Source organism: Gracilinanus agilis, chromosome 6 (assembly GCF_016433145.1).
Source record: "Gracilinanus agilis isolate LMUSP501 chromosome 6, AgileGrace, whole genome shotgun sequence".
Lineage (NCBI taxonomy): Eukaryota > Metazoa > Chordata > Mammalia > Didelphimorphia > Didelphidae > Gracilinanus > Gracilinanus agilis.
In genome coordinates this window covers 134,580,280-134,606,704 of record NC_058135.1, presented here as the reverse complement: position 1 = coordinate 134,606,704, position 26,425 = coordinate 134,580,280, and the positions used below count along the sequence as shown (strand labels likewise).

The 26,425-nt window shown below is 34.7% G+C and overlaps 1 protein-coding gene across 1 annotated transcript in view; it reads left to right on the top strand.

Moving 5' to 3' along the window:
• Positions 1–5,717: 5,717 nt before the first annotated feature.
• Positions 5,718–26,425, top strand: part of NAA15 (N-alpha-acetyltransferase 15, NatA auxiliary subunit) — a 70,210-nt gene continuing 49,502 nt past the window's right edge. Inside the window, exons 1-3 of the mRNA XM_044681708.1 lie at positions 5,718–5,756; positions 16,091–16,192; positions 21,433–21,517. Of these exons, the coding sequence (XP_044537643.1) occupies positions 5,718–5,756; positions 16,091–16,192; positions 21,433–21,517 (226 nt within the window). The remainder of the gene's footprint in view (positions 5,757–16,090; positions 16,193–21,432; positions 21,518–26,425) is intronic.

Below are 26,425 nucleotides of genomic sequence, written 5' to 3'. Positions count from 1 at the left end.
TCTGTAATGATAGGTGAAAGAATTTGCATTTTATTCAGATACCTTCACTATATTAAAGAATCTCTGCCTCCTGCTTCCTTAAAGTTCAAGTTAAAATCCCACCTTCTATAGGAAACTTTTCCCAATCCCCTGTAGTTCTAGTGCCTTTCCTCTGTCGATTAATTTAAATTATATATGTATATATATATATATATACACACATACACACACACACACACAGTTAGAAACTTTGGGGGCATAGTTCCAAATTGCTTTTGATAATGGCTAGACTACTTCATAACCACCCCCCAAAAAAAGAACCTCTAAATAGTTTTGTACATATGAGGTACTTTCCTCATTTCTTTAGTCTTTTTGGAATATAGATCTAATAATGTTTTCATTGGGTCAAAGGGTATGTATGCAAAATTGAGTAATTTTGTGGGTGTAGTTTCCATTTGCTTTTCAGAATGGTTGGAACAGTTCAGTTTTAACTATAGTGCAAGTAGAAATTTTTGATATCTGTGTGTGTGTTTTTAAAAACAAATGGATGTTTATCTTTTTAAAAGCATTTTCTGCATCTATTGATAAAATAATTTAATTAATATTTTTCCTAATGTTGAACCAACTCAGGATCCTCATAATTCTAATCTACTCATAGTTATAATCTTTGTGATATATTGCTATTGTCTTTTGCTAACATTCTTTTTAAAAATTTTCAATATTCATTTGAGATATTGGTCTGTAGTTAACTTTCTCTGTTTTGACTCTTTCTGGTTTAGGTATCAAGACCATTTGTCTCATACAAATAACTGGGTAGGACTCCTTTTCCTATTTTCTCAAAATGCTTTTGTTATATTGGAATTGTTCTTTAAAATTCACTTGTAAATCTGTCTCATCTTGTCGTTCTTCCCCCTTCCCCCTCACCTTTGTAAACTCATTTATACTTCCTTTGATTTATTTGTCCTAGATTTAAACCCTTTCTATGTTATGTTATTCTGAGCATTTAAGATTTTTGTAAATATTCATCCACTTCATTTAGATCATAAGTTTTATTGTGATTGGGCAAAATAATTTCTAATAATTTCTTTTATTTTTCACTTGTTATTGATTTGTCTTTTTCATTTTTGACACTGGGCATTTGGTTTCCTGTTCTTTTGCTTATTTTATTGCCCCCCTTCCCTCACTCCTGGTTTTATTTATTAATTCAATGTTACTTTTGTTTCCAATTTTGTTCATCTATGATATATCAAGCTTTCTGATTTGTATTTAATTGGGGTTTATAAATTTTTTGGTTTTTCTAATTTGTTTCTGGTATACCTATTTCTTTGACCTGTTCCTTCTCTTTTATTGATGAAAATGCTTAAAGATAAATATTTTTCACTAAGTACTGCTTTGGCTACATTCTCCAAAGTTTGATATTATTGTCTTACTGATATCATTATCTTTAATGATTCTTTTTTTCTGTGACCTTGGACCTACCTAATTAAGTTATTTAGCCTCCAATTTTTAGCCATTTCTTTAGAAGACCTTTATGGAATATAATTTTTATTGCATTTTAATTGATAAAAAGGCTTTTTATGTTTAATTTTTCTGCATTCGTGAGGTTTTTATTTTTAATACGCAATCAGTTTTTTGTAAGTTGCCATGCACAGCTGATACACACACATGTTCCTAATTCAACAATATCCATGTCTGTCATAACTAATTTTTCTAAACTACTATTCATATCTTTAACTTGTTTATTTTTTGGCTAGATTTATCTAGGTCCAAAAGGGGTATATTGAGGTACCCAACTATAGTTTTGCTATTTATTCTAAATTTAACTTTTTTTCCAGGTATTTAGACACTGTTATTTATTGCATATATGTTTGATATTGGTTTTAATTTGTTGTCTTGTACTTTTCAGCACAATGTAATTTCCCTATTTATCTCTTTTAATTGTCTCTTTTTGCATTTATCTTGTCTGAAATCTTGTTACCATTGCCTTTAAAAAATTTTTCAGTTAATGTAAAATAGATTTTGCTTAAGGTTTTTATTTTAACTGTGTGTATCTTGATGTTTCAAGTGTGTTTCTTATAAACAACATATTGGATTTCTGTTTTCTAATCCACTCTATCATCTTTTTTTTTGAGTGTTTTATTATTCTTTCCATCAACATAAATCTGCCTTTTTTCCCTACCACCCTACACCCTTGCTTTCCCTCAAATGGAGAAAAAAATAAACCCCTTGTTACAAACATGTATAATCAAGCAAAACTAATTCTCTTGTTGCCCATGCCCAAAAAAAAGTCTTATTCTGCATCTTTGAGCCCTTTAGCTCTCTATCAGAAGATGGATAGCATTTCATTATTAGTCCTTTGGAATCTTAGAAATCTTTCAAAATTGTTTTGACCTTACTGTTATTGTATATAAATCATTCTTTTGCCTATATCCACTTCACTCGTCATTAGTTTATACAAATCTTCCTATGTTTTTCTAAAGCCATTCACTTTGTTATTTCTTCCATCACAGTGTTATTCTATCACATATGCCATACATTACTTGTTTAGTCATTTCATATTTTATGGGCATTTCCTCAGATTTCCATTTTTTGACACCTCACAAAGATATTTTTCTAAATCTTTTAAGTTTTGCTTAAGATTCTCTCTACCCTCATTTTCTTCCTTCTTTCTTCCCCTATTTCCTTCCAATTTCCAAGTGGAACATTTTCTCCTTTGACCAATTCAGATGAAAGCAAGGTTCAAGTATCATCAAGCTCCAGCCTGACAACTCCTTTCTCCTTGTTTCTGTATATGTTTTAGGTTGTATTCAGATAATGTGAAATCATTTTCTCTAAGCTCCCTTCCACCTCACCCCTCCTCTGCAAGTATATTTCTCTTCTCTTTCCATTCTTAAGATATCAAGACAGAGCTACTCCCAGTCTTCATTTAATTGGATTCCCTCTAGGACCCCTATTGATGATATGGTTCAGAGGGGAGACACATGTATCATCTCTCCCCATATGTTCATTGGTTTTAACCTTTTTGTGTTTTAATCACACAGCTCTGATTTTTTTCTTTAGGAATGTTTGGAAGTCTTTTATTTAATGAAAAATCCATTTTCCCCCTTCTAGGATTATGTTCCCTAGTGCTTATTAAATTATTCTTAGCCATAAGGCTGTATCTTGCCTTTCAGAATATTCTGTATTATCTGTTCCTAAAGGATTGGTGGGTACTGGATTATTTGTGATTCTGATTATAAATCCTTGATGCCTAAATTCTTTCTGACTGCTTGCTTTTTTTTTTTTTTTTTGGACCTGGAAGTTGTGGATTTTGGCATAATGTTCCTGAAAATTCATTTTGCGGTTTCTTTCAGGGAGTGATTGATAGATTCTTCCTATTTTCAGTTTGCTCTTTGATTCTAAGACATGTGCATAGTTTTCTTTTACAAAAGAGATCCAAGATCTAGGGCCTTTTTTTGGTCATGGTGTTCAAGTCATCCATGATTTTTACATAGGTCATCCATAATTTTTACATTTTTTTCCTTGATCTATTTTCTAGAGTCATGCTTTTTGGTTTTTTTTTTGTTTGTTTGTTTTTAGGAAGTTATGAATTATCCTAGATTTTTTGTGTTATGTTTTTTTTTCCCCAGCCTTTTTGACTTCATTTCAGTATTTCTTGTCTCATGGAGTCATTGGCTTCTCTGGCCCATTCAAATTTTCAAGGAATTTATTGGATGTGGTTTTAAACATCTGCTGAGCCTTGAAATTCACTTTCCAATTCTTCCTTTCATAGTTTTATTTCTTTTCCAATTTTTCTCTCTAACACTCATTTCATTTATTAAAAAAAACATTTTTAATGTTTAAAAAAACCTACTTCATCATCTCTTCCAGGAATTCTAGTTGAATTTGTCCCCAGGCTATGTTTTTATTTGAGCCTTTGTTATAGGTGTTTTTGATCATTCTTTTTCTGAGTTTGTCTTGAGCATCCTTGTTACCATAATAGCTTTTTGTGGTGTTACTCTTTTTTTTGTTCACTAATTCTTTAGTTATCTTCATGACGTTAGACTTCATGTTAGGCTTGAGCTCTGTGTATTTCTTGAGGGAATTTCTCAGCGTTATTGCCTTCTTGAGATGTTGTTTTGAATTATTGCAGAGTCTCAAGGACAACTCAGTTTGGGAAACCCGTTAGTTTTCAGTGCTCTCACAAAGGGAAAATTCTGATTGATTTCCCCCTGGTCTGAGTTCTGCAAGTTCCTGACCTGGATTTTTGTTCTGAGCAACAATAGGCAGTTGTGGGCTCAGTCAGCTTGGATGTTCTGATGTTTCAGAGTGACAGAACTTCAAGTACCTTTAGTCTAGGATTCTTGCCTAGGATTCCTCTCCAGGCTTGAGAACAGACTAGAAGCTGGAACTGAGAGCCTGGCATCAGTCACAGTGCTGCTGCTTGCTTCTAAACTTAACGTTGCCCAGGGCCTTTCATTGTTTTCTACTCTAGAACACTAGCTTTGTTCTCTAGATCTCATTTAGCCCTGGATCTGTGACTTGAAACAGACTAGTGAGGTGACAAAGCTGCCAGTTAGCACCTGTTCTAATTATGGTACCTTGCTTTGGCTCTTGAAATGCCCTTGCATAGATCAAGGCCTTCCTTTTGCCCTGCAGCTCTGTGAGCTGCCTCTGTCCTTTCTGGTCCCTGGCATCTGCAGTCCTTTCTTCTTGTCTCCTGATGTTGATTTGAAACTTGATTTATTACCTCTTAAAATTTTTTTCTCCATTATGATTTGGTCTGATGCATATTCTAGAGCCGATTGGAGGAGTTTTGGCAGAGGCCTCACACTGTATTGTGTCCTGCCCCTCTGCCACTATATATCCTTCCTGTGTTCCTTGTTTATTTTGGAAATTAGGCCTTTATAAGAGAAATTTGCTGTGAAGATATTCTTTCTCCCCCAATTAACAGTAGGAAATCTCCAAGGACTGTGCTGCTTTACTTGGCACATGGTACTTTTTTTTTTAATCCATAAGGTCAGCCAGTAAACATTAAGTACTTACCATGTTCCAGGCACTGAGAATTGGGAAATCAAAAAGAGGCAAAAGACATTCTCTATTCTCAGAGAGCCTACAATTTATGGAGGAGACAACAAGGAAATCAGTATGTACAAATAAGTTATATATGGAATAAATAGGATATAATTGAGAGAAGGAAGGCACAAGAATTAAGAGAGTTTGGGGAAGGCCTTCTGTGAAAGATGGGATTTTATTTGGAACTTAAAGGAAGCCAGGAGATGGTGATGAGGAAGAAGAACATTCCTTTCATGAGAGATAGCCAGGTGGAGCTAAGATGATGTTATAGTCACAGAAAAATCTTGGAGCTGCTGAATTTCCTTCCAAACTAATCATTACAAAATGTCTCAAAAGGACAGAGTCAAAGCAGGACTAGCAAAGGGGCTCTTTCATTGGACACAACATGAAAGGTAGGCAGTGAGAGGGGATTTCCATGTTATATAAGGGGGCAAAACTGCACAAGGAAAAGCACAGGCTGACCCCCCCCCCGCCAGAGGAAGAGCCAGGACCGTGCCAATCTCCTAATTCTAGGGGGCTGGCTACACTAAAGAAAAAGCACCTCACACTTACCCCTGCAGGTTTCTCCAGGCCCTGGCAGTGAGATTTGAAGCTTAATAACACCATATTAAATCACTGGACTCAATTTTGTGGGGTAATAGCAGGGACAGAGATAATAGCCCCAGGACAGAGCACTTCAAAGCATGTTGTCCACAGACCTACAGAAATGCCAGGCTCTGGAGGTGAGGTTCAGAGCTCTATAGTACCAGGCTCGCTCAGGCCTCTGACAGAACAAAAGATAGCCCCAAGACAAAGCCCTATGAGACAGAAGCTAAGATAGAAATGACCAGCAACATACAGGACCCTTATTCCTTAAGTGGGAAAATGAGTAAACAATATCAAAAAATTTTTTTTACCTTCGAAAATTTCTATGGAGAAAAAGAGCAAAAAACAGAAGCAACAGGAGAGGATGAGAAACAAGCAAGCACGTGCATACTCTCCCCAAAAATGGAAACTGGTTACAAACTATGTTTGCAACAAGAGTTTAAGAACCACGTAAAGATAGAAGAAAATGAGGAAAAGAAATGAAAGCAATACAAAAAGAAAATAGCAGCTTAAAAGGCAAAATTAGCCAAATGGAAAGAGAGACACAAAAAGCAAATGAAGTAATAAGCAAATTAAAAACCAGAATTGACCTTGGAAATTGGAAGAAGAGGCAAAGAACCTCAATGATGAAAAGGGTGCCATGAGAACCAGAATAGACCAAAATCAAAAAGGAGAATCAAAAGATCATGGATGAAAATCAGTCTTTAAAGACTAGAATTGGGCAAGTAGAAACTGGTGATTTTCATGAGACATCAAGAAATAAAACAAAATTCAAAAGAATGAAAAAATGGAAGGAAACATGAAATTTCTAATTTAAAAAAAAAAAAACAGACCTGGAAAATAGATCCAGGAGTGAGAATTATTGGACTACCTGAAAGCCATGACCCCTCCCTCCCCAAATCCTAGACATCATATTAAAAGAAATTATCCAAGAAAACTGCCTTGATATTCTTGAACAAGAGGGCAAAATAGACATTGAAAGGATCTACAGATCACCCCCTACATTAAATCCCCAAATGATAACTCCTAGGAATGCTATAGCCAAGTTCAAGAGCTTCTAGGCCAAGGAGAAAAAACTGCAGGCGGCCAGAAAGAAACAATTCAGATTCATGGAGTCTCAAGTCAGGATTACACACCCTCTGGCAGCCTCCATACTGACAGACCACAAGGATTGGAATATGATTTTCCAGAAGGCAAGAGAACTGGGTCTGCAACCAGGAATCACCTACCCCTCAAAACTGACTATATATTTTCAGAGGAAAGTATGGGCATTTAATAAAATAGATTTCCAAGCATTCCTGGAAAAAAAAAAAAAGACCAGAATTAAACAGAAAATCTGATGTCCAAATATAAAATTCAAGAGAACCATAAAAAGGTAAATAAGAGAAAAGACTTTAAGGGCTTCAATAAGGTCAAATTGATTCTACTGCTACATTTAACTCTTAAAAATTGTTTGCATGATAGTAGATAGAAGAAATATACACAGGCAGAGGGTGTTGTATTAAACTGTTTAGGATGAGATCTAAAAATGGGGGGAAAAGAGGCTTTGTACTAAGAGAAATGCAAAGGAAGTGGTAAAATGGGGTATATTATATCACATAAAGAGTTGCTACAGGGAGGGGTGGGTGAAGAATACTATTACAAGAAAGGGAGATTGAGGGTGGTGGCAGGTAATACTTAAACCTTGCTCTCATTGGAATTGGTTCAGAGAGGGAAGAACAGCTAGATTTTTTGGGGGTATAGAGTCATACCTATCTTACCCTATAGAGAAGTAGAAGGGGAATAAAGAAGGGGATGTGTGGAGAGGAGAGTAATATAAGGGAGGGAAAAGTTGGGGAGGATGATTAAAAGACCCTAAAGAGAAGTAGGAGGAGAATAAGAAGGGCGGGTGGTGGGAAGGGGAATAAAATAAGGGTGGGGGAAAGGGAGACTTGGTTAAAAGCAAAACACAGGTGTGGTGGGAAATAGTGAAAAGATTGAAAAGAGGATTGAAAGAAGAAATCAGAATGATGGGAAATACACAGGTAATAATCATAACTGTGAATGGAACAAACTCATCCTTAAAAGGAAAGCAGATAGCCTAGTGAATTAAAAACCAAAATCCCACCATATGCTGTTTACAAGACACACATGAGGCAAGTAGACACACACAGGATAAAGGTAAGAGGCTGGAGCAGAATTTATTGGGCATAAACTGAGAAAAAGAAGACAGGAGTAGCAATCATGATCTCTGACAAAGCTAAAGCTAAAATAGATCTCATTAAAAGAGATAAGGAAGATAATTACATCCTGATAAAAGGCAGCATAGAGAATGAAGAATTATCAGTACTCAGCATATATGTATCAAATTGTATAGCATCCAGATTTTTAAAGGACTATTGGAGCTTTAGGAGGAAATTGACAGTAAAAACTATACTTGGGGGGGGGCACTTCAGCCTTCCCCTATCAGATCTAGATAAATTGAACCAAAAAATAAATGATAGATAGCCAGAGAAAATGCCCATAGCCAAGAGATGGAGAATCTTGTTTGAGGAAGATCAAGGAGGTCAGTGTCATTGAATCCAAGAGTATGTTATGGGAAAAAGGTATAAGAAAGTTGGAAAGGTTGGGATGGGGAACATTGGTTTTGAAGGACTTTGAACACCAAACAGAGGATTTTGCATTTGATCCTGGAGGTGATAGGGAACCACTAGAGTTTATTGAGAAAGAGAGCTACTTGGTAGACTTATGCTTTATGAAAATCACTTTGTTGGCTGAATGGAGCATGGATTGGAGAGGGGAGAGACTTAAAGCAGGCAGATCCACCAGCTTGCTATTTGCAGTAATCAAGATGTGAGGTGATGAGGGCCTGTATCAATGTGGTGGCAGTATCAGAGGAGAAAAGAGGTTATATTTGAGAGTCATTGCAAAGATGAAATCATTTAGGATATGGTGGCTGAGAGATAATGAGGAATCCAGGATGAGACTCCTAGGTTGTGTGCCTGAGGGACTGGGAGGATAGTGTTGCCCTCTATAATAAAAGGGAAGGTGGTAGGAGTTAGAGTTTAGGGGAAGGTTTAGGGAGAAAGAAAGATAATAAATACAGTTTTTGGACATGTTGAGGTTAAGATGTCTACTAGACATCCATTTTGAGGTACCTGAAAGACAATTGAAGGTCAGCAGAGAGGTGATTTGAGAATTTCATTTTATTTAAAATTTAAATTTTAAATTTTTTACTTTTTTTAAAAATTAATTTAATTTACAATTAAAATTTATTTTAAATAAAATTATATGTTTCTAATTGTGGGTTTATATATACTGAAGAAAAAATTATCTAATATATTTCCTTGTAGTTACTTTTTTAGGAATCTTGCATACCTTTTGTTATGTATTAGAATTTTTGCAAACAAGCATACTTTTGTGGTACTGTAACTTTTGGTGTGCCACTCTGATAATCTTTGGTAAGCATCTGCTCAACTTTTCTTTTTTTTTTTTAGACCCTTAACTTCGGTGTATTGTCTCATAGGTGGAAGAGTGGTAAGGGTGGGCAACAGGGGTCAAGTGACTTGCCCAGGGTCACACAGCTGGGAAGTGGCTGAGGCCGGGTTTGAACCTAGGACTTCCCGTCTCTAGGCCTGACTCTCACTCCACTGAGCTACCCAGCTGCTCTATCTGCTCAACTTTTGAATGTATTCTCATTGGTTCATGTTGGAATTGTTATTCGCTCCTTTCAGTCATAATTGTCTTCTTATGACCCCATTTGAGGTTTTCTTGGCAAGATACTGGAGTGGTTTGCCATTCATTTCATTCTCCAGCTCATTTGACAGGTGAGGAACTGAGGCAAACCTGATTAAGTGACTTACTCGAAGTCACACAGCTATTAAGTGTCTGAGGCTAGATATGAACTTAGGAAGATGAGTCTTTCTTGTCTCCAGGCCCAGCACTGTATGCACAGCACAACTTAGCTGCCCCAGTGTTGGAATTACAACCTTTCTAATCTATTATTCAGCTCTTGATGAAGAACACATCTGGAATTACTTGCTACTGTAATGGAGTAACCTCTTGCCATTTGGTCAAAAGCATCTTACTCTCCTGCTTTATTTTTATTTTAAAATAGGGCCATATCTGGCTTTTGCTTTTGAGTTGTTCTTTGCTGGAATCCGAGTACCTACATGGCAGATATTCATAAATAGATACAGACTTGGATCTCTTACATTAGAATGAAGTCAGAATTGCTACTGGCTTCTATATAAATTTTGAACCCCCCTTTTCATAAGGTGGCCTACATGTCTTCATTACCCCTGGAAGTTGTCCACAGTACAACTTGCTTTGGAAGTCTCAAGAAAAGATCAAGGGATGTAAAATAATTGCTCGTTACATTGTTGCCTTTGTTGAGTAATGGTTTTACTAGTATATTTGGAGGTACACTGGTATTCTTGCTTCCAGGATTGTCTTTTTCCAAGTCAGGAAATGCTTTTTAAAAAAGTATTAATGTTCATTGTTTCCTGCCAACCAAAGTTTCAGGTCAGATTTGTCTGGTTTGTTTGACATATATTGAATATATTTTCATTATGCCTTACATGGCACCAATTATTCATTACCCCTTACATGTATATCAGGTATAAATGCCTTCTGTTAAATTTCAATCAGAAGATTCCATAGCAAAGTTACTAGACAGAATTTATATGAGGAGAGACATTTTACTTTTATTTTTCATTTCAAAGCAAAAGTACCTCATTCCTTTTAGGAATTGCCAGCAGTATGATTTTACTGAACAAAGAACATACATACCCCAAATAACTATTCCACATAATTTTAATGGATAAATGTCTTCCATTGATGCCACATGTGACAATAAGACCAATGAATTTTTTTGTTTCTTCTANTAAGGGAGGGAAAAGTTGGGGAGGATGATTAAAAGACCCTAAAGAGAAGTAGGAGGAGAATAAGAAGGGCGGGTGGTGGGAAGGGGAATAAAATAAGGGTGGGGGAAAGGGAGACTTGGTTAAAAGCAAAACACAGGTGTGGTGGGAAATAGTGAAAAGATTGAAAAGAGGATTGAAAGAAGAAATCAGAATGATGGGAAATACACAGGTAATAATCATAACTGTGAATGGAACAAACTCATCCTTAAAAGGAAAGCAGATAGCCTAGTGAATTAAAAACCAAAATCCCACCATATGCTGTTTACAAGACACACATGAGGCAAGTAGACACACACAGGATAAAGGTAAGAGGCTGGAGCAGAATTTATTGGGCATAAACTGAGAAAAAGAAGACAGGAGTAGCAATCATGATCTCTGACAAAGCTAAAGCTAAAATAGATCTCATTAAAAGAGATAAGGAAGATAATTACATCCTGATAAAAGGCAGCATAGAGAATGAAGAATTATCAGTACTCAGCATATATGTATCAAATTGTATAGCATCCAGATTTTTAAAGGACTATTGGAGCTTTAGGAGGAAATTGACAGTAAAAACTATACTTGGGGGGGGCACTTCAGCCTTCCCCTATCAGATCTAGATAAATTGAACCAAAAAATAAATGATAGATAGCCAGAGAAAATGCCCATAGCCAAGAGATGGAGAATCTTGTTTGAGGAAGATCAAGGAGGTCAGTGTCATTGAATCCAAGAGTATGTTATGGGAAAAAGGTATAAGAAAGTTGGAAAGGTTGGGATGGGGAACATTGGTTTTGAAGGACTTTGAACACCAAACAGAGGATTTTGCATTTGATCCTGGAGGTGATAGGGAACCACTAGAGTTTATTGAGAAAGAGAGCTACTTGGTAGACTTATGCTTTATGAAAATCACTTTGTTGGCTGAATGGAGCATGGATTGGAGAGGGGAGAGACTTAAAGCAGGCAGATCCACCAGCTTGCTATTTGCAGTAATCAAGATGTGAGGTGATGAGGGCCTGTATCAATGTGGTGGCAGTATCAGAGGAGAAAAGAGGTTATATTTGAGAGTCATTGCAAAGATGAAATCATTTAGGATATGGTGGCTGAGAGATAATGAGGAATCCAGGATGAGACTCCTAGGTTGTGTGCCTGAGGGACTGGGAGGATAGTGTTGCCCTCTATAATAAAAGGGAAGGTGGTAGGAGTTAGAGTTTAGGGGAAGGTTTAGGGAGAAAGAAAGATAATAAATACAGTTTTTGGACATGTTGAGGTTAAGATGTCTACTAGACATCCATTTTGAGGTACCTGAAAGACAATTGAAGGTCAGCAGAGAGGTGATTTGAGAATTTCATTTTATTTAAAATTTAAATTTTAAATTTTTTACTTTTTTTAAAAATTAATTTAATTTACAATTAAAATTTATTTTAAATAAAATTATATGTTTCTAATTGTGGGTTTATATATACTGAAGAAAAAATTATCTAATATATTTCCTTGTAGTTACTTTTTTAGGAATCTTGCATACCTTTTGTTATGTATTAGAATTTTTGCAAACAAGCATACTTTTGTGGTACTGTAACTTTTGGTGTGCCACTCTGATAATCTTTGGTAAGCATCTGCTCAACTTTTCTTTTTTTTTTTTTAGACCCTTAACTTCGGTGTATTGTCTCATAGGTGGAAGAGTGGTAAGGGTGGGCAACAGGGGTCAAGTGACTTGCCCAGGGTCACACAGCTGGGAAGTGGCTGAGGCCGGGTTTGAACCTAGGACTTCCCGTCTCTAGGCCTGACTCTCACTCCACTGAGCTACCCAGCTGCTCTATCTGCTCAACTTTTGAATGTATTCTCATTGGTTCATGTTGGAATTGTTATTCGCTCCTTTCAGTCATAATTGTCTTCTTATGACCCCATTTGAGGTTTTCTTGGCAAGATACTGGAGTGGTTTGCCATTCATTTCATTCTCCAGCTCATTTGACAGGTGAGGAACTGAGGCAAACCTGATTAAGTGACTTACTCGAAGTCACACAGCTATTAAGTGTCTGAGGCTAGATATGAACTTAGGAAGATGAGTCTTTCTTGTCTCCAGGCCCAGCACTGTATGCACAGCACAACTTAGCTGCCCCAGTGTTGGAATTACAACCTTTCTAATCTATTATTCAGCTCTTGATGAAGAACACATCTGGAATTACTTGCTACTGTAATGGAGTAACCTCTTGCCATTTGGTCAAAAGCATCTTACTCTCCTGCTTTATTTTTATTTTAAAATAGGGCCATATCTGGCTTTTGCTTTTGAGTTGTTCTTTGCTGGAATCCGAGTACCTACATGGCAGATATTCATAAATAGATACAGACTTGGATCTCTTACATTAGAATGAAGTCAGAATTGCTACTGGCTTCTATATAAATTTTGAACCCCCCTTTTCATAAGGTGGCCTACATGTCTTCATTACCCCTGGAAGTTGTCCACAGTACAACTTGCTTTGGAAGTCTCAAGAAAAGATCAAGGGATGTAAAATAATTGCTCGTTACATTGTTGCCTTTGTTGAGTAATGGTTTTACTAGTATATTTGGAGGTACACTGGTATTCTTGCTTCCAGGATTGTCTTTTTCCAAGTCAGGAAATGCTTTTTAAAAAAGTATTAATGTTCATTGTTTCCTGCCAACCAAAGTTTCAGGTCAGATTTGTCTGGTTTGTTTGACATATATTGAATATATTTTCATTATGCCTTACATGGCACCAATTATTCATTACCCCTTACATGTATATCAGGTATAAATGCCTTCTGTTAAATTTCAATCAGAAGATTCCATAGCAAAGTTACTAGACAGAATTTATATGAGGAGAGACATTTTACTTTTATTTTTCATTTCAAAGCAAAAGTACCTCATTCCTTTTAGGAATTGCCAGCAGTATGATTTTACTGAACAAAGAACATACATACCCCAAATAACTATTCCACATAATTTTAATGGATAAATGTCTTCCATTGATGCCACATGTGACAATAAGACCAATGAATTTTTTTGTTTCTTCTAACAGAGCAGTTAGTGCTTATTGACCTTTAGCTTTTGTACATTTCTGAATATTTCTAAGCATTGACCCACAAATATGAGGTATGTCCAGATTGATATGTAGTAATACTTGGCTATTGTAAGTGACCGTACACTGTCATTGCCAAGAAGAACCATCTTTACTTCTGAGCCATTGTAGCCCTTCATCTCTCTCTTTTTTTAAATCTTTACCTTCCATTTTGGAATCAATATCAATATTGCATATTGATTCCAAGACAGAAGAATGTTAAGGGATAGGCAAGGGGAGGTAAAGTCCAGAGTCACACAGCTGGGAAGTATCTGAGGCCAGAATTGAGCCCAGGACCTCCCATCTTTGGGCCTGGCTTTCAATCTACTGAACCACCCAGCTGTCCCCACCCTTCATCTCTTTTGTCATAAACTTGGGTCTGAGAACCTCCTTGCTAATGACTTTTTAAAATGTCTGCTATATAAGGAACTTTACTGATGTAGTCATTGATGCTAGAGTCAAATGAGGAATCCTTTTTTCTCTTTTTCACACATTGTAGTAATAACATTTACATCATTGAATTAATGTCTGAAAATTTACCATTGGATGAGTCAGATGGAATATTTTTTATTAGTTATAAAACTTATTCATCAGAGAATCTCTTAGACATTTTATCAGTGAGGATGCAAGCAAATCTATATTATTATGACATCCCAACTATAAACTCTGACAATTGAAGGACTAGAAAAAAATGAGTAAAAACTACATGTAATGGCAAAATTTCATTTTACTTTGTTTTATAAATGTTCAATGAATTTTGTTGATGCTCCAATCAGAAAAGACTAATACTGGGCAAAGAACCCAACAAATAAGTAGGAATATTTTCTCTTACCACAAAAGTATAAGATAAGCATATGTGTATCCTTTGACATCTGGTCCTTTATAGGTAGAACCATGTTTCATTTATTTTTTGTGGTTATTTGAAAAACCTAGATTGCTAAGAATTGTTCTATGTGTTTAAAAAGTCACAAGTTAGAAATACCTAAACCTTTAAGATTCAAGTGCTTAGAAAAATGCATCAGTTGACTTACCTGGTTCTTTTTAGTATTAATTACTTTTCAAATTTCTGGGTTACTTGGTTTATGCAAAAGCTTTATAATTTTATGAAATTGAAATTGTCCATTTTATCTTTCATGATAACCTTTGACAGTTATAGTTGGGTATTTTTGCCTTGGCATAGTTGTGCAGAAAATTTCCTTTCATTTTCTTCTAATTAAAAAAATTTTACACACAGATATAAATATGTATGTATTTATACATATATATTCGGATGTATGCATTTGGAGTTATTGTGGAATTATGTATATATGTGTGTGGCATTATGATGATCTAAAGGTAATTTCTGCCAAATTTCTTTGCATTTTACCCAGAATTTCTTTTGTAAGAAAATGAGTACTTATTCCAATTGTTAATATCCTTTGGTTTATCCAAATGAAGGTTTCTAAGAACAGCAGCCAATATGGTATAGTGGAAGGAACACTATTATCAAGGAATCTCTGTACCTAGTTTCTAATCCTGTAAATCCCTGTGATTTGGGAGCAAGATACTGCCATTTTCTTCCATGTGTTAATCTTGGATTAGGACAGAGCTTGATAAATACTCAAATGCTTAGTATTTTCATCACAGTATATACTGTTGAAGTCCAGAAGAGGTCATTTCTGCCACCTATAGAGCTAAGGTTGATAAGGTGAGGAAAAAACTGATGCTTCTTTTCCTGTTTGGGGGACTAATAAGAAACTGCCAACTTTTTTCTGGGTAGATAGGACACCGTGGGGGTGAGGTGAATTATTGCAACCCTAGATTGAGTCCAACTCTTCTAGGGATCCTGACTTGATACTGTTTTCTACAGGTGCTAGACTATCAGCTGGCTATGATTAGTAAAGGAAACCCTAAGAAACCAGGGAGCAAAATTCCTTTTTATTCATATTTAAAATAAAAGGCTTTTCTGTGCTTGTTTAAATGTAAACCCATTTTATATCATTCACTTTTGGCATTTCAGATTGGGATGAAGGTGGCTACCAAACAAAAATCTTGAATATTAAAATTCATTTCCTAAATTTTAGAAGTGAGATACAAAGCATATTTATTTGGTTTTTACTTGAATAATCTTTTGAGATTCTTTCCAGTTCTAAAATGCTACGATTCTTCACTTGCCATCTGCAGCCATTTTTCATATCGACTTTTATTAGTTTCATCTGGTCTTCAGTTTAGCAATCATTTATTCAATGCCTGCCATGTGCAAGGCATTATGCTAGGTTTAGTAATAACTCACATTTATAGATGTATTCTTTTATTGATGGAGTCCAATGCTACATAGTTGTTTGGAGGTGATGCTTGTTTCTTAAAAGCTGTGCTATTGAAGCACAAGCTCTGGTAAATCCTACCAAACCAGAAAGGCTTTTTGAGTCAGTACCCAGGGATCAACCCTATTGTTAGAGAACCATTCCAGGTAAGTCTAGAGAAACTTACTACTTGAAGGTTGGCTGCCAAATGATGCCTTTTTCCCCCGTCATAGAAACTCATGAAAACTGTCTACTGTGGCAAGGAAGGAGACCCTCAGGTGGACAAAATTATTGATCGTTCATTGAAGTATGATAGTTTCCCTTACAACAACCCTGTGAGATTGTACAAGTATTATAATCCCCAATTTTAAGATCAGGAAATGAAACTGTCCCCGCCTTCAAGATCTTACAGCCTAATAATATACTGTATATACAAATAATTGTAATACAAGCTCTAGAGTTACTAATTCTTTAAGATTGTTATTTAGCCTCCATTCAATTTTTATTCCTTTTCTTCAGTGACCTTTTATTATATCATTTTTATTACCTAATAATCAGTAAATGCAACTTAATATTAATAATTTTCCATATTTGTTTATGAGCTTTTTGTGTATTCTTAATACATGGTCAGCTTTTGCTAATGTACCATGGAGTGCTGAGAGCTATGTATTCCCCTTTGGATTTCCAATAATGGTCCAGGGATATATTGTGTCTTAAGTTTTCTAAAATTCTACTCACAATAAATACTTAGATAAGTCATTTGGTAAATGTTAACCATGGCTATTAATTGTTTCTGGTATCTTTAACTTTAAAGTATAAAAACTTTAACTTTATCTTTTTAAATCAAGTCTTTTTTTTTTCACTTTTTGTAGTGCTACTTTTTTTTCTTAATTTAGCTGAAGATTTTGCTATATACTCTTTAATTTTGTGTGAATATTTATGTTTCAAGTTTGTTCATCTGTAAACAACATTTTGTACAGAGATACCTTGGAGACATTATGGGCTTGGTTGTAGGCCACTGTGAATCTTGCAATAAAGTGAGTCACATGAATTTTTTTGGCTTCCTAGTGCATGTAAAAGTTATGTTCACATTATACTGTAGTTTATTAAGTGTGCACGTTCACAGGTGCCCCAAAACAAATACAAATAACAGAAAAATCACTGATCACAAATCACTATAACAGATAAAATAATAATGAAAAAGTTTGAAATATTGCAAGAATCGGAAGAAAGGCACTAATCAACTTGCTCAGGATTGCACAAACTTTCAATGTGTTTTAAAAAAAATAACCATTCCCCTGCTATATCTGCTAGGTTAGAGGAGAGCTGAGTATTACTTCCCTTGCTTTCTGACACTATGGAATTGAACTATGGCATATTGATTAATATCCCAGTTCTCTTCCTTATTACCTACTTGTTTGGTCCCAGTCTATCTGTCTGTCCTGCCTCCTGCTCACCCTTCCTCTGAACCCAATTAAAAGTTAAACCCCATGTTTTCCCCATAAGACCACCAATATGCTTATTCCTCCCCATCTACAAATTTTGGATTATTATGTTAACACTGGAAAAGAGCACTGGTTTTGGAGTTAAAGATCCAAAATTTGAGCCTTGGATTCTGCTATAACTATGATTTTGAATAAGTGACTTAACCTTTCTGATCGATCCTAAGTTCCCAAATCTGAAAAAGGTGATAGTAATATTCTCACTAGCAACTCACAGGTTTAAGAAGAACCTGCCCCAAAACTGGCTGACTTTATCCACAAATAATTTGCTACATAAAATCAAATGCCTTTTCTTGCTACTTAAAAATCTTCTATTCTGCCTTCAAGTCCCCCTGTCTTTCATTGCAACATCTGTTTTCCTTAGGACCATAGCTATAGTTCTGGAAGAGACCATATTAAAGCTAATTTCTTGACTAGTGTGTTTAACACTCTTCTCTTTACCTTCTTCTAGGACTTTGCTTCAGCAGTCATTGTCCCTCTCACACACATTCTTTCTTTTTTTAAAATTATGAACTTAATTCATACAAACATAATTTTAGAATGTGAAAAATAAAAGATTGCATGAGAAACTGAACTTCTGTCATGTATGGTTTTTAAAAGTGTGTGTGTGTGTGTTTGTGTGTGTGTGTGTTTTAAACCCTTACCTTCTGTCTTGGAATCACTACGGTGTATTGGTTCCAAGGCAGAAGAGTAGTAAGGGATAGGCAATGGGGGTTAAGTGACTTGCCCAGGCTCACACAGTTAGGAAGTGTCAGGCCAGATTTTAACCCAGGCCTGACTCTCAATCGACTCAGCCACCTAGCTGCCCCCTAAAAATATAGTTTTAAAGTATTAAATTCATCATAGTACTAAATGAACCTGTTTACCCTTATGAAGTTTGTATTCTATTTTTGCTGTCTTTTATTGATCAGTATAAAACATCTTATGAACTTAGCAAACATTAACAAATAGGATCATTTTCACCTATAAAGTTGGGGGGGAGATGGAATTATGTTGAAAACAATCTTTATTAACAGATGGATTTTTTTAATGGGTGTAACATATAACATGATAATTTAAAATGCATTTGTTTCTTTCTTGGATTTTCCTTCTCTCTTTGTGTGTGTCAATGTAGAAACCCCCAGACTTGTAGCCTAGTATGATCTGATAAACTCCAAGTTTTACAGTTCCTGTGAGAATCCACCCTGAAGGGTATCTCAGACTAGCTGTTTCAGACTCCACAAAAGACCTTAAGATTTTGAATGGATTTAGCTAGGTGAAGTTAACAGATTTTAATCAAATGTTAAAATATCCTTTTATCCCAGTAGTTTCTCCTATTGCATCAGAGACCCTTTCCTAGGGAGACCCAAGTCTCCCTAGGGGTTGTCCTTTAGTATCCATAAATAGTCCATTCCCTTACACCCTACCCTCTGGTTATCTCTCCTTTCCCTGGCTTGATTGTGTCCTGTCTGTATAGTTTGAACACTCCCATTTCCTTGTAGCTATGGTAATGTTAATCAATCATCTTTCCCTGTCCCTGGATTCCCCAAATGGCATATAGTCACCCAAATCTTTTATTCCTTGGAGTTGTGGATCTCATGCCAATGACTCTCCCAGAGGTCAGTGACCAGAGCAACCAGGGTATTGGGACTCTGTGTGGGTTTGAAGTGTACAGCTCTGTGTAGAGGCCTTGAGGAAATCACTCAACCCCTTTCCTTAATTAAAGTGTGGTTTTTCTGACTATTTAATAGTTCAGTGTTTGTTCCTAGTTAACACATGATAGTTCTAAAATGCATTTGTTTCTCTATTGGATTTTCCTTCTCTCTTCTTTGCATTTTAAAAATGTTTCTTTAATGGTGTTACTCCCTCCCTTTTTCCTTCCTTTGATACCTGTACCACGCCCTTTCCTGTAAGAACTGGTTGCATTCAAGCAAAAGAAATTCACATGTTGTATGAGTCTGAAAATGTCTCATTCTGCACCTCTAGTCTTATCACCTCTGTCAAGAGGTGGGAAGCATTATTTTGTTGTGGTTGATTGTCACATTGATCAGAGCTCTTGAATGTTTCAAAATATCTTTTCTAACATTGTTATAATAATTCTATAAATTGTTCTGGTTCTACTCATTTCTTTTTGTATCAGTTTATATAAGTCTTTCCTTGATTCTCTGAATCCATCCCCTTTGCCATTTTTTATTGCATGATAAACACTATTCTTTTATATTCAGATATGGTAATTTGTTCGGTCATTCCTCAATTGATGGTCATCCCATTTGTTTTCAGTTTTTTGTGTCAACAAGTGTTGCTATAAATATTTTTGTATGTATAGGTTATATTATATATCATTTTATCTTATATATATTATGTATTATGATATATATCATATTATATATTATATTTTTCACAGTGGTATTGTGTTACTTGGTAGCTTGAGGATGCCCCTCTGTTCCTAATGCCCTCCCTTCACATTCCCAACATTATTTAGCATCCATCTTTCTGTCTGTCCCTCTACAATCTTATCTGTCTGTCTGTCTATCTATCTATCTATCTATCTATCTATCTATCTATCCATCCAATCTAATCTAATCTAATCTAACTATATCTTCCTTAAGTGTAATAAGCTCTAGTGGTCATGCTTTCAACTAGAATCATTATTATTATTATTATTATTATTATTATTATTATTATTATTATTATTATATACTCAGGGGTGTGAGGTAGAACCTTAGAGCATTTTGAGAACTATTTGTTCAGTATCTGACTACGTGGACTTGTTCTTTTAAATATTTGAATGAGTTCTTAGAAACGTTGAATATCATACATTTATCACAAAGTTTTCTGCAAAGATTTTTCCCCTAGCTAATCATTTGCTTTCTAATTCAAACTGAATTGATTTTGCTCATCCAAAAGCTTTAATTTTATGTATTCAAAATTATCTATTTTATTTCCTTTGATCACCTCTATCCCTTCTTTAGTCAAGAACTTTTCTACCATCCATAGTTGTAGGAAGTATCACCTTCCCTTCTCTAATTAGTTTATGCTCTGACATTTTATTGTATAGATTATGTATTTATTTGAAGCCCACTGTGGTATAATGTATGAAATACTAGTCTAAACTAATTTCTATTAGACTGCTTTCCAGTCTTCCTAGCAGTTTTATGTAATTGGGGTCTTTAGGTTCACTGAACACTTGACTGCTTTATTTCTAGATGTTTTGTATCTAATCTATCCCACTGATAAACTTTTCTGTTTTTAATCAGTACCACATAGTTTTGATAATTACTACTTTGTAATGTTGTTTGATCTCTCTGATACTGCTAGGCTTTTTTCATTCCCACTTTCCTCTCCCCCCCATTCCCCCCATGATTTTCCCTTGAGATTCTTGACATTTTGTACTATCAATTGAATTATATTAGTTTCCCCCCTCTGTTTCTATAAAGTAATCACTTGGTAGTTTTGCATGTGAATTAATTTAGGTACATTTTCATTTTTGTTATGTTGGCACAGCACAACCTGAGCAGTTAATATCTAAGTCCATATTTGTTTTTCAAAGTATCTTGAGTTGTAGTTCTTTAAATTATGCATTGTGTATTTTGGCAAATGGACTCCCACATATTTCATACATTTTTATACATATTTACATGTATTTGCTGCTTCTAGCTCTTCCTTTGGGAATTTATTGGTATTATACAGAAGAACTGATGATTTATGAGTCTGCTTTAGATCCTTTACTGAAGTTCTTAATTTCAAGTATTGCCCATAATTTTTAGAGAATGACATTCAGTTTTATTTGTTGACCATATAGTGGTGTTGGGGTCTGACCTGTGATTCTATCAATGTTGTAAATTCATAGTTTTGTAGAAACATCTAATGATGATGAAGATCTGCATTTTGTCATAAACTTTTACTTTAGAAGTTTACCAAAGACTCATACAATAAGTGAAATGTCCCTGATCACAAAGTTAAAATGTGACAGAAGCAGGACTTGAATCCATTTTTTCCTGACTATAAGAAAGGTCTTTTACCTCCTATTATTATTATTGTAATGAAAATAGTAGTTTCCAATTCTTGCTAATTTTTTTCCTTTTTTTTAATAGAGATGCTACGAACACAAACAATACAGAAATGGATTGAAGTTTTGCAAACAAATCCTCTCAAATCCCAAATTTGCAGAGCATGGAGGTAAGTTTAAATATTTGTTAAAGTTTTGGATAATAGTTGTTTTGTGTTATAAATTTATTTAAAATAATATACTTTTAGATTATAAATAGTTGTCATTATTCAGGAACATACGTCACTTAGCAGAATTTAAACTTAGAATTGGCAGAATTAGGGAATGAATTTGTTTTATCCGTCCAGTAATATAGATTTATGAAAATCTGACTCAGGAATATTGCCTCATTTAGTAATTCTCTGCCTTCTTTGCTGCCATTGTGTGACTTCGTCAGTCTACCTTCCCATTGGCTAGGGACAGTCAGAGGAAACAGTCACCATCCTGCAATTTAAGGTGGGCCTTGGTTATAATTTATTAATAGTGTTGTGAAACTATTTTAGTTGGTTATCTGCCAAAGAATGGATATTCAGTTTTTCTTTTGACATTAAATTATTTGGTTAAAATAATCTTGTACATTTTATGCTTTTTTTGTTTTTATTTGTATCTGATGGACTATTCTAATATTAATCCTCAGATTCTTCACCCTTGTTAAGAATGGTCTCTTCACTTATTGCCCCCTCCTATATTTTTATTTTTATCATGTGAAACTGTTAGAATATGTAAACTACTGTGCACCTCTTGACTATTTCATGTTTCATAAAATGCTTCTTTTTGTTTTGGAACTTGGTTTAATTTTTCAGTGAGTTGTATTATTTTCTGACTCAGAAAAACATGTTGGATTTGGGTTGGAAATTTGCTCACAAAAGTTTTTCCCCCCTCTAGTTTGAATTTAAATAGCAAGTCTCAAATGACAACTTTTGATAATTTTATATCAGATGAGAAATTAATTTGATATGTGTTGGGTTTGTTAACCTTAATTCTTGAATGTATTTTTTCCTCTTCTTCAATCCAGAGAACCATTCCTTATAAGAAAGATTGTAAAAAGAAAGGGGGGGGATTATTTGGCAAAACCAATTGCTATTTCAGTTGTGGTTGGAGAGCATATTTAATATCCCTTGCCCATATTTCCTTGGCTCTATAAAGAGTCAAGGGAGGTATATTTTCCCAGCTCTTCTCTAAAGCCAGGTTTGTGCATATTAGAAAGTATTCAGTTTCCCCTTTATTGCCTTTATTTTTATGTTGCTGTTACCATTATTTTCTTATTTCTGCTTCCTTATCTACACAACTGGAATGTAGTTGTGGCGTTATTTTTTGAGATGAGTGGAATTATCAATTATAAGGTGATACGGTGTTAATGCCCACAAATCTGAAAAACAAAAAGCAGCCCTGATAATCTCAACCAGTAGAGAGACTCTTTATCTGTGTTTCAAATGTAGAATGGTCTACTTTCTGGAGAGCTGGAGGAAAAGGTGAAGAAGATAAGTACCACTTTCCACTCTAGGATGTTAGGAACAAAGAAGTGTTCCTAACTTTTACACTGCTGAGACTTTGTGGGATGAAAACATTATTGACTAGATAGAGACACCCTATCCAGAAGAAAAAGAATAGGTTAAAGTGGAAAGGGTAGAAGTAGTGTATTTATTTGTATTTCTTTTTCTGAACTTTGATAAGAAATAAAATGTCTTTTTTATATGTGTAGTAAAACAGGAAAAAGATTTATACATGAAATTGCAAATCTCAATTTTGAATAGCTTTTCTCTTAAAATACATAATAAATTCAACATAAAAATTTCAAAGCTATCTTGTTTGTGATTTTCTTTTCCTTTTTGTTAAAACAAATTTTTACTGATGCTTTCTATCTCACATAATCTCTTCTCTCCCCTCCCAGAGACGATCCCATCTCATGAATAGTATTTTTTGGAGAGGAAAAAAAGAGTCAGTACAATTGATCAATACCTTGAAAAATGGTCTGAAAACATGTGTAATATATGTAACAACTGTGGACCTCTCTGAAAGTTGAGGATGTCTTTTCATATCTCTTCATCCAAGTTCCACTTGAACTTTATAATCTAGTTATACTTTCTTTGGACTTTTTGGTGTGGTGTTTTTTACATTGTTGTAGTTTACTGCATATATTGTTTTCTTAATTCTGCTCATTTCATTCTGTATCAATTCATATAGATCTTGGCCTCTTCCTCCATTTTTTTAGGAGTGTATGGTACCCTATCCTCTTCTTTCCTCCCCTCCTCTTTTAAAAAGGAGAAGTAAACAAATTCATTTTAACATATCCATGGTCAAGGATTACAAATTCCCACATTGGCAGTGTCTGGAAAATGTGTATCTTATTCTGTACCTTGAGTCCATTACCTCTCTTTCAGGAATGGGTAGCATGTTTTGTCACTGGTCCTCTGGAATTATACTGCATTGATCAAAATTCTTATGTCTCGTCTGAGTTGTTTGACTCTTAAGTAAATTGTTCCTCTCTTTCTGTTCACTTCACTATCAGTTCATACAGTTCTTCTCAGGTTTTTCTGAAATGGTCCCTTTCATAATTCTTATATTGCAATAATATTCTATCCAATTAATATACCATCTCTTGTTTGGCCTTTCTCCAGTTGATGGATATTCCCTTAGATTCCAATTTTTGCCTGTAATAAAAAGTTGCTATTAATATTTTTGTGTGTGTGTGTGTATCTACACACACACATCTTTAGATATAAGACATGGTGATGGTATGTTGCTGATTCAAAAGGTTTTCACATTTTAGTGACTTTTTTTGGTTTTAGCTCTGAATTATTTTCCAGAATGTATGGACCAATTCATAGTTCCACAAACTGTGCATCAATGTGCTTGTACTCCCACTACCTTGGCAACAATAGTCCCCTCCCTTTTTCCTTCCTTCCTCTCCTCCCTTCTTTTCTTTGGCAGTCTGATGGCTTTTGGTTTAACTTGCATTTTTCTAATTATTAGTATTTTGGAGCATTTGTTCATCTGGTATCATTGATATCCTGGATTTCTACTTTGAAAACAAGTAGCATTATATATTAAGAAAGCATAATCATGAAGAAGTCAATAACCAGAGATTTTAAAATGTGGTAGAAGTACATTTGAATGAGGGTCAACAGGGAAGGAGAAATCATTTTATTTTATTATAGACCACCTAGGCAGATAAGTAAATGAGGAGTTTGGGAAACATCACAAACTTGTCATAGAAATGTATATTATATAGCACAGTATTGAAGGACACATATTGTCCAAATTTTACCCTAAAGGCAAGAGAACAATCAACAAACTGTATACCAATGACCTTGACTTATAATACTGCGTAAATTCTAGAATGGATTATCATTAAAAATATGATTGTTTTGTTGAATATTGAGAAAAGCCAATGATGATTACAAAGAACTAGGGTTATTTTAATAAAAAGATTATGTTATATTCTAAGCTTTTTTTTATAGTTATTAAAATGTTAGGTGAAGGGAATGCTGTAGATTACCTAGATTTTAACAAAATTTCATAAAATATTTGGAGAAGATGGAAGTGTGTGTATTAGGTTATAAAATCAATTATTACATTTAGAATTGGTTGGGTAACTGGATAGAATAATTCTTTGTTCATCATCAACATGGCATGTGATTTCTCATAAAATATTCCAGGGATATATGCTTGTCTCTGTGCTGTTTAATAAAGTGATGTGCTAATTAAGTTTTCAGGCGACCCTTATCTGAGAAGGCTAGCTACCACACTCATATATTGGATCACTGGAAATTAGAGCAACATGGGTTTGTACTATAAGGGTAAAAAAAAAAGTTATGTTGGGGTGCAAGGAAGAAAATATCAGAATTTGAATTTTTATCTGGGAAAAAGTAATCTTCACTAATATTTAATATATATACATGGAGACTGGCTCTCAGTGCATGTTATAGGTAATGTGCCTCTTTGGTTATGCAGGGCATAGTGCTAAGAGAGTTGTGAGAGTTATAACATGTGGTATATATTGCATTGCAAAATATTTATTTTTGTTGGTTAAATTATTTTCAATGCAATATGACTTTGCAGTACTCCCAAGCAAGAGGAATGGATAGGTGGGGGCGGTAGGGTGATTTTAAGGATGAAGATTTTGGGGGAAAATGTATTTAAGGAACTCAATTACCAACCAGAGATTGAAACTTTCCACTGGACCACAATATCTTCCACTTTGACATAAAAGTGACAGGACTGAAAAATTATATTCTAATCAGGACTTTTATTTGTTGGCATCCAGATGTGGATTATGTTGAACCCATAAATAAAAGTGGCACACCCAAAAATAAATAAATAAATAAATGGATTTTCAGTTTAGGTTATCAGCTTTAACTTGGCTAACTCCCATATGAATGGATGGACACTTTGAACATTCCTCTCTAAAGAAAACATGGATTGAAAATAATACTAATAATGGAAGCACAGATGAATCACAAAAGGAAGAGCTGACACTTCTTTTTGGCCAAAAGAGACTATTAAGATTCAAAATACAGATTTATATACATTATCACCAGTAATGAAACTTAACCAGAAGTGTATATTGAGATAGTAACCAATTATGTTTTGAAACCATTATATAACACATTAAAAGTAAAGCTTTTATTGCTAAGATTAACTCTATCAAAACTCCAATATTTGTAGTTTAAAAAAAATTAAGAAGAGTTTTCTAGCCTTTCAAAAAATCTTTCAGATAAAAGAGTTTGAGTGGAATTTGAACCCATTTGTTAAAAATAGAAAAATTCAACGTCTTCTAATTACTTGGCAAGAACAATTTACCTCAAATTAGATAGAAATTTACTTTCCAAACTTTGTTTAATTGGTAGATGTGATCTTTGTGAGGGCTCCCCTTTCCCCAGCTTTGAAAGCCATTAAAATAAAAAATTTCAACAATTTAAAACCAGATATTAGAATTGTCATCATTTTCTAAAATAATAAAGCACAAATTCAATTACATTGCTATCAATAAAAACATTTTAGTGAGAAAATTTTAGTGTGATAAAAAAGGATTTTTG